The 15356-nt window shown below is 38.7% G+C and overlaps 2 protein-coding genes across 3 annotated transcripts in view; both read left to right on the forward strand.

Annotated features, from left to right (window-relative positions):
* The first annotated feature begins 303 nt into the window (after nucleotides 1-303).
* Nucleotides 304-4054, forward strand: LOC127182302 (uncharacterized). Its single transcript, XM_051137548.1, has 3 exons — nucleotides 304-513; nucleotides 1999-2087; nucleotides 3001-4054. The coding sequence occupies exons 1-3, from the start codon at nucleotides 507-509 to the stop codon at nucleotides 3859-3861; spliced, it is 957 nt and encodes a 318-aa protein (XP_050993505.1). The 5' UTR covers nucleotides 304-506; the 3' UTR covers nucleotides 3862-4054.
* Nucleotides 4055-9977: 5923 nt separating this feature from the next.
* The window catches only part of col22a1 (collagen, type XXII, alpha 1), a 66942-nt gene continuing 61563 nt past the window's right edge, over nucleotides 9978-15356 (forward strand). For both annotated transcript variants that reach the window (XM_051137612.1, XM_051137613.1), the window contains exons 1-3: nucleotides 9978-10149; nucleotides 13921-14075; nucleotides 14336-14902. In XM_051137612.1, the coding sequence (XP_050993569.1) occupies nucleotides 13985-14075; nucleotides 14336-14902 (658 nt within the window). In that variant the 5' untranslated portion in view covers nucleotides 9978-10149; nucleotides 13921-13984. The remainder of the gene's footprint in view (nucleotides 10150-13920; nucleotides 14076-14335; nucleotides 14903-15356) is intronic.

Consider the following 15356-nt stretch of genomic DNA (forward strand, 5'->3'; position numbering starts at 1 on the left):
TGTTATCGCTACAGTAGTTCCTTACAGCCCAAAAATATCATGATCCTGAGCAAAAATGAAAATAGAGACAGGAAGTGTGCACAAAAGCAGCATTATCAGCTGCTTCCATCTGAACACTCACATCTGTGAGTGAACGGATCAGGACAGATGGATACGGCTGCCTTGAAGGCTTGGGGTTTCAGGCAGATTGTTACAATTCTTCAGCAGATTTGAGAGCCTGCGCGGCGCTGATGCTCGTTAAGCCCGTTGCCCTTTTGAAACCAATTTCGGCGTCTCTGCACTCGTGCTTGTGTGAATATGTGGTCCGCTTGCTTTTTCCGGTGCTCTGCTCGGGTCTGGATTACGACAGCACTTTCCCTGCTCTGGGTCACCAGGATCAGCCTCACTCAACACCACAGCTATACAAATAATCCCATCAGCCCCAGCATGGAAGAAGAGGATTTCAGGGTGACTATGAGGACTTGAACAGAAGATTAGGCCACTGGATATCTCATTCCACCTCACAAATGAAGAGTAAGATCATCAAATTGGGGATCATTTGCTTGCTATATGTTTCCATATTTGTAGATTTAGAGTCAGAAATTTGCTGAATAATTTGCCAAAATGTGCTGTATACACTGTCAGAAAAAGAAAATGTTAATAATAGTACCAAATTGCACCTTTAGGGGTACAACAGCTTGTCACAGGGCCACTACTCTAAAAGGGACACCTTCGTACCTTTATTTATCCCTAAAGAGTTAAAGGAGAAGTCCACTTTCTGAAGTCCAGAAGTCCAGCGTTCGCTTTGGAAACACTGGGTCTGTAGTTCCGCCCACCTTCTGCATGACCTTTCAACATGATTCAATAGTACGTAGCGTCGTGAGCGCGCATCCCAGAAAGGTAATTTTATTTTCCCAAAAAAAGTGACAGATCATTTCGCTAGATAAGAACCTTCTTCCTCGGCTGGGATCATTTAGAGCCCTTTGAAGTTCAAAATCGGGGCACCAATGAAGTCCATTATATGAAGAAAAATGCTGAAATGCTTTCCTCAAAAAACATAATTTCTTCACGACTGAAGACAAAAAGACATGAACATCTTGGATGATGAGGGGGTAAGTAAATGTGAATTGTTGTTGTGGAAGTGGACTTCTCCTTTAATAATGTTACAGAATTGGACTTTTAGGGGTACAACAACTTGTCGCTGGGGTAGTACCCTCAAAGGGACACCTTGTACCTTCTTTACCCCTAAAGGGTTAATAATAGCACCAAGTTGTCCCCTAAGGGTTATGACAGTTTGTTGCTGGGGTAGAACACTCAAAGGGACACCTTTGTACCTTCTTTACCCCTAAAGGGTTAATAATTTTATTACATTATACCTTCAAGGGTATAACAGCTTGTCACTGGGTCAGTACCCTGAAAGGGACAACTTTGTAACTTATTTATCCCTAAAGGGTTAATAATAGTACCTAATCGTCTCTTTAGGGGTACAACAGTTTGTGGCTGGGGCAGTGCTCTCCAAGGGACACACTTTGTACTTTGACACTTGAATTCTGTATTCTACAATGCAATATGCTCAACTAGACTAATTTTTAGAAACATCTCTATTTTGATCCCATATTTGGCTTTTGAAATTAATGCAGTTGGTTTAATATAAAATAACTGTTGTGTTAGTTTTTTTCTATTTTCATAGTTTTGTAGGCAGTGTACATTGTACAGTGTGCAGTATTTGGACAGGACTAAGCTGTAGTCTGTAGCGCCATCTAGTGGCTACTAACAGAGTAATCACATTTTTCTACAAAACATTTGAAAACAAAGTGTGTTGGTCAATTAGAGGAAAGAAGGCCATGTGTTCACCAGAGCACGTGAGTTTATTTGTTTGTGTGTGTGTGAGTGAACTGGCTTTGACATCAGCAGAGATCACAACACACCTGCACACTGACCCCAATCTTCATAAGGATCTTACCGTCAATCACTGAGACAACTGTCAGTCTAACACAATCTCTGTCTCACTCTCTGCAGAGTCACGGTCTCGTGCAGGACAAAGGAAACAACAAATGCGCTGTCTGATGATTCGACAAAAACACACTCAGGAAATTATGGCAACAGTTGTGAGTATTTAAGCATTCTATTTTATTCTGTTAAAGACAATTATTCTTGCTACAAAACTAGAAAAATATGTTGTGTTATTGTTACAAAATATCTGTGGGCAAGCCACAAATTCAAAAAAGGGCAGATAATAAATAAAATCTTGTAATTGTATTTTAGTGTGAATAGCAAGCACAGCAAATCGTTATAGATTAAGATGTTATTGTTAAAGTATTATTTGTGATGATTTTTGTATATATGCATACTCCACTTTCGCAATGAACCAGATGTCTTTTTAAATCAGTAATAAAACAGTCTGTGCCACCAAAGTGTAACAATGCTATACTGCAATGTGGACTGTAAAGTTTTTGTAAATTATCAAAAATGGCCAAAATAAAAATTAATTTTTTGCAACACCTTTGATCAAATATTACAGTGATTTATGTAAGTAGTAGTTGCAAATGAAATATAAATATATCTGCTAGTACAAACATGTTTATTAACTTTTATTTTTTATAATTTTGTATATATTTATTAATATTTATTTTGTAAGAGCTTTTTACTATTCTTTAATTTTACACACATATGAATATGGGAATTATGTAGTGACTAAAAAATTATATTTTTATATCTTATATTTGAGCTCCTTCAGAGCTTGAGGTGCATCCTGGGATGTTTAAAATGGGTTTGCTGTACACTCATTGGCTGTCTTTTTTTCATTATGTGTTCCAACTCATCTATAAAAGAAAAAAGTATATAAAACAATTAAATATACATTTTTATGAAGAAATTCATATTTATGCATATTACTGCACAAAAGTGTTTAAGCATAAACTTTCAGATTATCATAAGAAACAAATTTGAGTGTGTATAATTCATATGCTTTCCATAAAACAACATAAATAATAGTCACACTTTTGCATGTTTGTGTTACAGATGCAGGAGAGTTTAACTTGCCAGGGGAAAAATGCGATGATCCATCTGAGTGGCTGTGGCATTCAGCTGGTGTCTAAAAAGGGCCGTCTCTCACGCACACCTGCCCTCCATCTGTTATCGACACATGCTGAGGATTCTGTTCGCTTGACGCTATCCTCTTCCTCCTCCTCCTCCTCCTCCTCCATACAGGATCAGGGTCGATCTCCTGCTCCGCCGTCCGAGCGAGAATCTGAGAATCTCCCCCCGAGACGCCCTCTGAAACTTGCTCCGCTAGAGCTCCCCCTAGAGGTGCAGCGGCAGAAGCTGAAAAGCGCGCAGGAGGCCAAAGTGGCGGACTGTAAGTCAGCTGAGACCTATCCAAGAAAGGTGAAAGTTTGTTGGCAGGACGGCCTGGACAAGTCACCAGAACACTCCCCGCTGAGTACCATCACAGAACCACACAAACCACTGCAACCTGTCAATCAAGTCAAGCTTGCTCCTGATAGGCCAGCAGGGCAAACGGAAGGTAATTCGACCATCCGCTCAACATGTGCTCCCGAGAACATTTGCCAATCAGAGCACGGCAACAGCCAATCAGCCCAGGATGCAGTCAAGAAGCGTTTAAGACTCCGAAGAACCCAGCGGTTAGAGGAGGATCAAAGCAAATCCAGCTCATCAACAGGTGGATTATCTGCTGATGAGAGCAAACTGGCCTCAGCCGGCCCTGGCAAGGGTCAGCGCGCAGCCGAGAAGGCCCTCAGAGACGCCAGCCGTGTGCTGGAAAAGGCATCGTGGAGGAACCCACGGGAACCCGGGGCCGAGGCAGTGGGTAAAGTCGGGAGAAGGATGGCTGTTAATGACATTCAAGAAGCCATATTCTGACTCTTTGACCCGAAGAGGAAGTGGAGCACGTGGTGCTGGGGTTAGAGACTTGAACATGGCAATAGAGGATTTTCCCTCTTGGGTTTAGATGGGAAAACAGCCTGCGATAATGTAGAAAACAGCGCAGCATTCCTGATCTAAATATCCAAAAATTACACTTTGATTATTACAAAATAAACCCAGACTGGGTGATCACTACTGTTATGCTTTTCATGAATCCCTTGTTTGTCCTGAACAGTTAAACTGTCTGCGATTTTTCAGAAAAATCCTTCAGGCCCATCAAATTCTTTGGTTTTTCAGCATTTTTATGTATTTGAACCCTTTCCAACAATGAGTGTATGATTTTGAGATCCATCTTTTTACACTGAGGACTACTGAGGGACTCATATGCAACTATTACAGACAGTTCAAACGCTTACTGATGCTTCAGGAAAAACAATGCATTAAGAGCCGGGGGTGAAAACTTTTTGAATTTGAAGATCGGGGTAAATTTTACTTTTTTTGTCTTCTGGGGAACATGCAAGTAGCTTCCGAAGGGCAGTACTACATGAAAAAAAAAAATACGATATTTAGATACTTACACATCCTCAATCCGAGCAAAAGTTTTCACCCCTGGCTCTTAATACATTGTTTTTCCTTCCGAACCATCGCTGAACGTTTGAACCTTCTGTAATAGTTGCATATGAGTGGATCTCAAAATCATACAGTCATTGTTGGAAGGGGTTCAAATACACAAAAATGCTGAAAAACCAAAGAATTTGATGGGAACTAAAGGATTTATCTGAAGAACAGCAGGCAGTTTAACTGTTCAGAACAAACAAGGAACTCATGATCAATGATCACAAGATGAAAAAAAAAACAGATGTAGATCATTCAGGTATTAAGAATCAAGTGTATGTAAACTTTTGAACAGGGACATTTTATAAATTCAACTATTACATTTCTCTTGTGGACTATATGTAAACATTTTATGTGAAATATCTTATTCAGGTCAGTACTAAATAAATAATTAACATTTTGCAGATTCTGCAAGGTGTATGTAAACTTTTGACTTCAACTGTACATAAGTAAACCAATCAATCAATCCTGTCTTCTTTTAGACTAGTGTAATGAAAACATCCGAAATACACATTTAAGTGTTTATTTTATCACAGTTCATCTATTTGCATCTGTAGATTTCAATTACAGTACGTCTTTAGGGCTGTTTTTTCAAAATGCCAGAATGTTTGAATTTCGGTTATGGAAATGTATGCAAATTTAGTGCATTTTTAATGAAAAAGAAAAAGAAAAATTGTAATGCGAAATGTATTTTCTTAAAGGGATAATTCACCCAAAAATGAAAATTATGTCATCGGTTACTCACCTTAATGTCATTCCAAACCCGTAATAGCTTCATTCATCTTCGGAACACAAATTAAGATGTTTTTTATTAAATCTGAGTTTTCTGACCCTGCATAGACAGCAACGCACCTGACACGTTCAAGACCCAGAAAGGTAGTAAGAACAATAAATCAATACCATAGTCCATGTGACATCAGTGGTTTAACTGTAATTTTATGAAGCTACGAAAATACTTTTTGTACGCAAAGAAAACAAAAATAACAACTTCATTCAACAATTTCTTCTCTTCTGTGACAGTCAACGAATGCTCACGACAAGTGTGTGAACCAGTAATGTTACGTGGACTATTTTAATGTCCTTTCTACCTTTCTGGCCCTTGATCGTGTCACCTGTGTTACTCTCAATGCAGGGTCCGAAAGCTCACGGATTTCATCAGAAATATCTTAATTTGTGTTCCAAATATAAAAAAAAGGTCTTACGGGTTTGGAATGACATGAGGGTGAGTAATTAATGACAGAATTTTCAATTTTGGGTGAACTATCCCTTTAAATGACTGTGATTAACTAACTGGGTAAAGATGATTATATCTTTTAGTTACCCTATTCACCTGTGGTATCTTGCCTTAAAATACTTATTTACACTGCCCTCCAAAAGTTTGGAAATACCCCTTGCAAAGTGTGGTTTTGGACGATATCAGCATAAATCCTTATCATTTTTTGGTGCAAATACATTAAAGTAACCTGACATTATCATTGAAGACCAGCAATAATAATTTTCATTTTGATTACATAATAATGGCAATATATACATGTCAAAGTCAGACATGCCCCTTTTCCAGCTGTGATGCCTGGTTACTGGTTTAAACTTGGCCCAGGTTTTTAAAAGATTTTTGGGTGAGCACATTTTAATAGCTTCAACAATTGATTGCCAATTAAGCTTAGAATAAAATTAATTTAGGCCCAGATTATGCAGATCTGTAATAGCTGCTAATGGTGGATATTTTGATGAATCGAAAATGTAAGTTTTTATCTATGTATAAACTGTTTATGTAATAAAATGTTTTCGTAGTTTGTGTTGTCCCTTATCACTGAAAAATTATCACAAATTAAAAAGGATTCATGCCAATATTATCCAAAACCCCACTTTTCTAGGGCGTTTCCAAACTTTTGGAGGGCAGTAGGTTTTAATGATTTTTAGCAAGGAGGGGTAGAGTGAATCGGTCAATTGTGCAGTTTTTACTCATTGTACACAATTATTTCCTAGCAGAAGGCTACAGTTTACCAATCAGAATCCACTATTCCAGTGAGACATATTATAAAGTTCATTAATGTTCTTGCTACATTCATTTTACTTGAATTTTGTTGTTGTTGTTGCTAAAACTAGATAAAAATAGAACGTCCATATTGACAGTCTAAGCAAAGAATTTGTCAATACTATTCACGGCAGCCAATAAAAATGTAAATGATCACAGTGTTTCTTTTCCTTTTTACATAAATCAATGAAATGTTGCTGTGTCTGACACAGTTTGAGACGTAAATAAATTGCTTTTCACTCTGGAGACCAAAATTACTATAGTACTAAATGACTAAAATGACTTTCACAGAATGTAATTTTAGCACTATACTGCTTGCGTTAAAATGTCACTCTGAAAAACACTAGAAAAGAACACTAGCTGATGATTTTTTGCCAATACAGGTATGGTTTACTGTTTATTAAACCATTTGCCGTGGTGCATTGAGGTGATGAGCATCTTTTTGTTTGTTTGTTTAAATGGGTACAAAAATCAGGAGAGGACCAGGATGGAAAGCTATCCCAAAGACCCCTGATAAAGAGGCACTAGTGTTATTCATTTTTTTGTTGTAAGTTAAAGTAACAGGCAGCAAATACAAAGCCCTTCTTTTCACAATTAAATCAGAATTTTTTCCATAAAGAAATCTTCATAACAGATCTCAATGACTTTTGTATTCTTACATGTTTCTTTACTTGAGCTCAAAGCATATAATCTTCACTTCTCCTCATTACTCTCATAGATCTGCATCTGTGCCGACCCATCAGTTGTCCTCTGCTGGACTTTGCCCTGTGCTAAAGTTAGTGTGACCTCCAGTGGGACCCCTTAGAAAGGTAGAGGATGGAAATAGATCTTGTTTCTTTTCAACGAGACGTAGCAGTTACTTCCTGCATGATTTTATTTTTGGATGTCTATTGCTGTGTGACATGGTTGTTGATATGTTTTACTGTGCATAAAGATGGGATTTAGGGAGTTTGGAAAGTGTCTGTTTGTGAGATTTCGTGTGTGTCCGATGTCTGTGAAAGTACTCTGCGGTGAGACGTCCAGATGAGACATGAAAAGTAAGACAGGAGGAAAAAGGAAAGGGAGAGAAAACGGGGGTCCTCAGAGACACACTGTGCACACAGGATATCTGGCATCTTCAACCTCAAAGAACAAGACGAGCAAACAGGAAAAACTAAAACTTAAAAAAAAAAAAACAGAAAATGCCAGAGAAGTCCTGCCCGCTGACGTGAGCTCTGTGTAGTTAACACAATAATCTTTTAAGGTACGAAAAGTTCTTTTTAATTGGGTTTCCTCTGAGAGATTAACTCCACTAATACTTTGACATTTAGTTAATGCTTGTGTTTAAAGAGATTAAAAGTACAATTTGTACAGGAACATATCTTGTGAAGGAAGTATCTATCTTATCTATCCATCTATCCATCTATCTATCTATCTGTCTGTCTGTCTGTCTGTCTCTGTCTGTCTGTCTGTCTATCTATTTATCCATCCATCATTCTATCATTCTTTTGATCTATCTGTTTATTGTTCAATCTACTATATCCATCCGTCATTCTATCTTTCTGTCCATCCATCATTCTATCCATCATTCTATCGTTCTCTGTTTATTGTTCAACTTACTATCCATCAAATCTTTCTGTCCATCCGTCTATCTATCTATCTATCTATCTATCTATCTATCTATCTATCTATCTATCTATCTATCTGTCTATCTATCTGTCTATCTATCTATCTATCTATCTATCTATCTATCTATCTATCTATCTATCTATCTATCTATCTATCTATCTGTCTGTCTGTCTGTCTATTTATCCATCCATCATTCTATCATTCTTTTTTATCTATCTGTTTATTGTTCAATCTACTATATCCATCCGTCATTCTATCTTTCTGTCTGTCTGTCCATCCATCCATCCATCCATCATTCTGTTGTTCTTTCTATCTGTTTATTATTCAACTTACTATATCCATTAAATCATTCTATCTTTCCATCTGTCTGTCCATCCATCCATCCATCCATCCATCATTCTGTTGTTCTTTCTATTTATCTGTTTATTGTTCAACTTACTATATCCATCAAATTATTCTATCTTTCTGTCCGTCCGTCCGTCCGTACGTCCGTCCATCCATCTATCTATCTGTCTATCGTTTTAGCGTTCTATTGTTCTATCTATCGTTCAGTCTATCATTCTGTCTATCTTTTGTACTATCCAGCCATCCATCATTCTATCTATCTGTTGTGCTACAGTTCTATCTGTCAGTTCATCCATCCATCCAATCTACTGTATCAATTCATCATTGTTCTGTCTATATGTCTGTCCATCTGATCTAGAAATAATGATGATTTTATCATCATAAGAACAAGAGCCCAACAGCCTTTTTTCTCAAGAGCAGGTATTCACTGTCATAACACTAACCCATTTCAGACTTTTGGTTAAACCTGATTTAGTATCTGAGTAACATAATCTGGTTTTTGACTCTTATTCCACACACTTCAACTGGTTTAACTTACCCATTCCAACTTCAACATAGCATACAAAAAGTTAGTGAGAGAGAGAGATGCAGGTCATGGGTGGGTTGAAATGGGTTAATTTGGTTGTACATAACTTGTGGATTCAACCAGTGTCTTCAACCAGGTACTGTAAATGTTTTCTAATTTGCATCGTAATTAAATTGGATGTTTTAAACCTGGTAATGTTTTTAAAATGTTTGAGTTCAATTATGACTTCTGCTTAAACAGACCTGACATTAAAATCAGGTGTCTTGAACCAGAATAAATGTTTGTAATTATTATGTTTGTCTTTTTTTAAATGGATTGGTTAAATCAGGTAACGTTTTGGAATGGATGCGTTAAAGGGATAGTTCACCCCAAAATAAAAATTCTGTCATTAATTACTCACCCTCATGTCATTCCAAACCTGTAAGACCTTCGATCATCTTCGGAACACAAATTAAGATATTTCTGATGAAATCCGAGAGCTTTCTGAACCTGCATAGACAGCAATGTAATTACTATGTTCAAGGACAAAAAAAGTAAGGACATCAGTAAAATAGTCCATGTGACAGTGGTTCAACAGTAGTTTTAGTTTTATGATGCTACAAGAATACTTTTTGTGTGCAATGAAATAAAAAAAAAAAAACATCTTCATATAGTGAACACTGACTACAGACACACATGTTGTGACTACCAATCACCCATCAGCCCCATTGGCAACCTGTGGTTGGCTCAGACTGGCCTGGAAAAACTAAAGCCATGGAGACCAAAAGGAGAGCGTGAAGGAATGGGAGTAAGAGAAAAAGAAAGAGAGAAAGAAAGTGACAAAAATATCCCGGAAAGTTGCTCTATAATTGGCGCAGTCTGTCAGAGCCCTATTTTATGTGCGTGAACAGGGCAGGGCAGCCATCTCGTCCCCACTGAAACCCAACACTTGGAGAAGCAGTTCCTCGTCCCTCCCACCTCCCAGCAGAGGAGAGCAGACTCCACAACACTGTGCTCCTCACTGCAGGATTACTGTGTGAGTGCCATCACACCTGTGTGACCTTACCTGGAGCTTTATTTCTAGGAGGATGCTGCTTTGAAACTTCAGGTGTCTGTGAGGTGTGCTTCAGGAGGAGGTTGAAGAAGATCTTCTTATTCCTACGGATTGACAGCACAGGTAAGAGTGAAGTTTATCATTCACATGCCATTGGTAAACAAGTCTATATTAAAGTGTTTAATTTCTGATATTTTGTGCTAGAATGTTTATCCATCATTTCTTGATAGCTCAGTCTGTGCTTTCTTTGTTCTTTCATTTTTTTTAAGAACTTCAGAAGAAAGAAAAGCTGGTTTTTACATTTCAGAAAGAGAAGAGTGAAGCTTTCTGGTTTATTCATCTGCAGGTTGCTCCCATGCTGGTCGTTTAGCTGAGTTTTGGAGTTTGGCCGGAAGCCGGGCCCTGGAGTGTTAGAGGAGCTAGACGTACTGAAAGGTTTTAGAGCCTCAAAACTAGAACTGTATCTGCAGATGATCAAGAAAAGATTAAAAACTTTGCAAAATTGCAAATTGTTCAATAATGAAATGACAGAGGTAACCAGGTCAGTCAGTTGGGTTGGTGACCAAAATATTGTAGGTTATAGAGCTGATAAGTCAAAAGTAGTATGTTATAAGTTTAATAACTTTTATGTGGTTGATGCAGGTTATAGGGCTAATAAACCAAATGATTGTAGATTGAGCTGGTAAACCAAAAATAGTATGCTATACTGTATGTGTAGTAAGTAAAAGCTGTTATGTTGGTTGATGAAGAGAATGCAGGTCAGCTGGTGACCAAAATATTGTAGGTTATAGAGCTGGTAAACCAAAAAAATTGTATGTTATTCTGTACATCTATTTAAGTTGGTCGATGAAAATACGCAGGTTAATAAAGCTGGAAACCAAAATATTGTTGGTTATAGAGCAGGAAAGCTCAATGCAGTATGTTATACTGTATGTCTAAGTAACTTAAAAGTTGTAAGGTGGTCGATGGGAAAAAAAAAAAAAAAAAATGCAGGTCATAGGCCTGGTAACCAAATGATTGTAGGTTGTAGGGTTGGTAAACAAAATGTTTCAATGCTGGTAATCTAAAGGTTATAGGACGAGGGGCTGGTAATCCAACGGTTGTAGGACTGGTAATGTAAGTAAACAATTGTAGGTCGCCAGGCAAGTAAACAAAAGATGGTAGGTCAAAGAACTGGTAACCAAATGATTGCAGATCATCAGAAAACAGAAGACTGAAGAGCATTTTAATAATCTAAAGAAACTTGTTTTCATGATAAAGAACCTATTGTGGAACAGAAAGGTTTCATGGATGTTAAAAGTTCTAAAACGGAACCATAGAAGCCAATTAAGAAACTTTATTTTTAAGAGTGTAGGGTTGGTAAACAAAAGGTCTTAACTTATGGCCATGGAATACTTTGGCCATCTGTGTGACGTAATTTTAATTATCAGGAAGATCTACGGATATCTGTGCACACCTTCCGTGTTGTGCGCAATTTTTTGTGTCTTCATTGACAGTGTGTACAACAGAGCGTGCGCAAAGTTAGAACGTAATTGCATCTGGTAGAGTATACAAAAAAAACAACTGTACTGCACATGCGTCGATCTTATCCATCCAAGCTCATTTGCGGTTGAGCGTACTTTGAAAGCTGTGTGGACACGAGTGAGCGAGAGGCTGGATGGAACGCAGAAAATGAAGTATAACCGGGCCTTTAAACACAGGTTACTTCTGGACATTGACTAAAAGTGACCCTGGGCCACAAAACCAGTCATAAGGGTCAATTTTTGGAAATTCCTATGTATAGATCATCTAAAAGCTGAATAAATAAGCTTTCAATTGATGTAGGATAGGACAATATTTGGCCAAGATACAACTACTTGAACTATATCTATCTGGAATCTGAGGGTGCAAAAAAATTTAAATATTGAGAAAATCGGCTTTAAAATTGTCCAAATGAAGTTCTTAGCAATGCATATCACTAATCAAAAATTAAGTTTTGATATATTTACGGTTGGAAATTTACAAAATATCTTCATGGAACATGATTTTTACTTAATATCCTAATGATTTTTGGCATAAAAGAAAAACCAATAATTTTCACCCTCACCATGTATTTTTGGCTATTGCTACAAATATACAGGTGATATTTAAGACTGGTTTTGTGGTCCAGGGACACATATAGCCTAACGTGTACTGTTAAATGCGTTTTAACCAACATTTGCAGCGGCGAACAGAAGGGCTTAAAACAGAAATGGGTGTTCACTTCCACAAACATTTAATTTTAGTTATAAAAAGAATTTTGTTATTTTAATCTTTTTTTTTTTTTTTTTTAACCAAATGCAGGTCAATTAGTTTTAGAAAGCAACCGGTAATTTAGGTTAATAGCCTGACCAGAGGGCTGGTAAAACAGTGTGCCCTTTAATACTTTGGACTGTTGAATTGACTGTTAGAAAACAGAAGCCTTTGACGTCCATAGAGATACCAGCCAACATTTGACTGAAAGGAGGTTATAGATGGTTAGATTTCACAAAACATAAATGTTGTTTACTGCAAATATACAAAGGCTCTGGTTATACTTTTGGACAGTAGCTAAATAAATGTGGGATACTTTCACAGCATCAAAGAAACATAAGAAGACCTGCTCTAGTCAGAGGGTTCAAAAAGCTCATCATGCTGAGAGATCCTGTGGGCTTTTAAGACCAAAAGCAATGAGCAAGCATGGCTTTCTGGGTCATATGATGATAATGCAAACCTTCATGAAGGGAAAAAAGGAGGGAGAGGAATGAGTTATGGAAGGCAACAAAGACACGACACTGAATTGTGTTAGAGGAGGCGTCAGGCTGACAGTTCACGAGGAACTGGCCTGGCCGATCCAAAAAGTGGGCAGTTTTCCATTTCTAAATGCATCAACTAGTACTTGAAAGATATAAGGGGGACTTTTAACTCGCTAATTGAATCGATGCAATTTCCCATTGATGAAGTTCACTCTGTTGTGTCCTTGGTGAAGGTTTTGCAAGAATTATCGTAATTTTATGCACTTGAAAGTTAGACAGCTTAGATGAAACTGCCTGTGAGGAGATTGCCACATCATCAAGGCTCTGCAAACCATAATTCAATGCTTCCCAACGTTGCTCCCTCAGTCTCTGATGACAGTGTGCTCCCTGGGGCGTACTGTACACCACTAAATCAGAAGAACACCCTATTTACAGCGAAACATCAGTTCAGCTTAGCCAGAGGAGTGTGGTTAGTCACCAGTGGTGGAATGTATAGTTTAGCAAATGGGAAAATGAATTACGGTTGGACGTAAAACTATCAGATTTTTCATTCTGTTACCCCTCCTTATTTACTCTGGTTTGCTGATGGAGACCTATAATCTTTCATTATGTGTTATTTATAATATTATGCATTTTCCCCCCCTAAATATATCATCTCACATGCATGCAATTACTTTTGCTAATGAATATGTCTATCACATAACAAGCATCATTTCTTCACCATGCACTTAACATGATACCTAGTTTCACCTAGTAAATACATTTTTAAGTTTGAAGCAACTACATGGTGTCCATGTCTAGGTCAGATACCAAAATAGACAAAAAAATATTGTGGAGAGTGGTGTGTTTAAAGGTCATTAAAAAGCAATGCCTTGCTTAGCCTAAAGCTTAAAATGGTAAGTATCCCTGTATTCACTTACATACTTTGTTTATGAGCATTGGTCATCTTGTTATCAGCTCAAACTGAAACGACAACTTGGAAAGTACAAATCAGGATTAATGTGGGCTGCACCGGCAGTACATCAGTTAGCGCAGAGCTAACATGAATCATACACTCCACTTCTGTTTGCAATCGTTCACTATAACTCAGCTCTGAGTCCAAATGACTGATCACCTCACATTTGTTCTCATGTCTCCACAGGAGCAGCAAGTTGATGATTATCGCACCTTAGCGGGAATATCAGCAAACAACAGCGGAGAAGGAGATGAAGTTTCGATTTGGGCTCAGGATCTCTTTGGTCCTGACAATACTGGCACTGACTCTGTACGGAGGCAGTGTTGAAGGACAAAGGGCAGGTGAGGTCACATACATGTCTAAATATACTGTTTTAATGACCTCTAACCACATCTCTGTTTAGCTTGGTGGTTCTAATTCTGAATTTCAGTGAGTCTGTTGTAATGTTTGCAGACTGAGGTTTTGAACCTGACATACTAGTAGCTTTGAGTTCTCTGCAAAATTTAGCCCATGTATTATCCAACCGGACCATGGTGGAAACACAAGCCTGTGGCTAAACTGTATACACACAGTCTGTAAAATTTCATATCCTTCTTCCCAGGTTGCAAGAATGTCCACTATGATCTTGTATTCATCCTGGACACCTCTTCCAGTGTGGGCAAGGACAACTTTGAGAAGATCCGGCAGTGGGTGGCAAACCTGGTGGAATCTTTTGACGTAGGTGCAGAGAAGACGCGTGTGGCCGTGGTTCGCTACAGTGACCGTCCCACCGCCGAATTCAACCTGGGCAGGTACAAAACCCTTGAGGAGGTCAAGCGTGCTGCTGGGAACATCCGCTACCTGGGTGGGAACACCAAGACTGGAGACGCCATCAGCTTCACTACCACCAACATCTTCACAGAGAAGGCAGGGGCGAGGCCTGCCACAAAGGGCATTCAGAAAGTGGCGATCTTGCTAACGGATGGCAGGAGTCAGGATTATGTTTTGGAGCCATCGATTGCTGCAGCGGCTGCTGGAATCAGGCTGTTCGCCGTAGGAATTGGGGAAGCCCTGAGGGAGGAGCTGGAGGAGATTGCGGCGGAGCCCAAAAGCGCTCATGTGTTCCATGTGACGGACTTTGACGCCATTGACAAGATCAGGGGCAGGCTAAGGAGGAGACTCTGTGAGAGTGAGTATTGATGAGTTTGACTTTGTCCTATCTAAACATAGCTAAACCAGCTAATCAAGGTCTTTAGGCTCACTAGAAACTTCTTGGCAAGTTTGTTGGAGCTGGTTGACAGTAAACTCTCCAGGATGTTCACCCTCCAGGAGCAGGACTGGATACTCCTGCTACAGAACAGGGCTGGGCAATTTTGGCCTACAACAGGGGTCACCAAACTTGGTCCTGGAGGGCTGGTGTCCTTAAACTCTGCAGGACACCAGCCCTCTAGGACTACGTTTGGTGACCTCTGGTCCACAAGATCCACTTTTCTGGAGAGTTTAGCTGCAATCCTGATCAAACTCACCTGCCTATAGCTTTCTAGTAATCCTGAAGACCTTGATTAGCTTGTTCAGGAGTGATTTTATTAGGGCTGGCACTAAGCTCTGCAGGAAAGTGGATCTCGATGGCCAGATTTGCCCAT

The sequence above is a fragment of the Labeo rohita genome, chromosome 19, assembly GCF_022985175.1.
Source record: "Labeo rohita strain BAU-BD-2019 chromosome 19, IGBB_LRoh.1.0, whole genome shotgun sequence".
In the NCBI taxonomy this organism is placed as follows: Eukaryota; Metazoa; Chordata; class Actinopteri; order Cypriniformes; family Cyprinidae; genus Labeo; species Labeo rohita.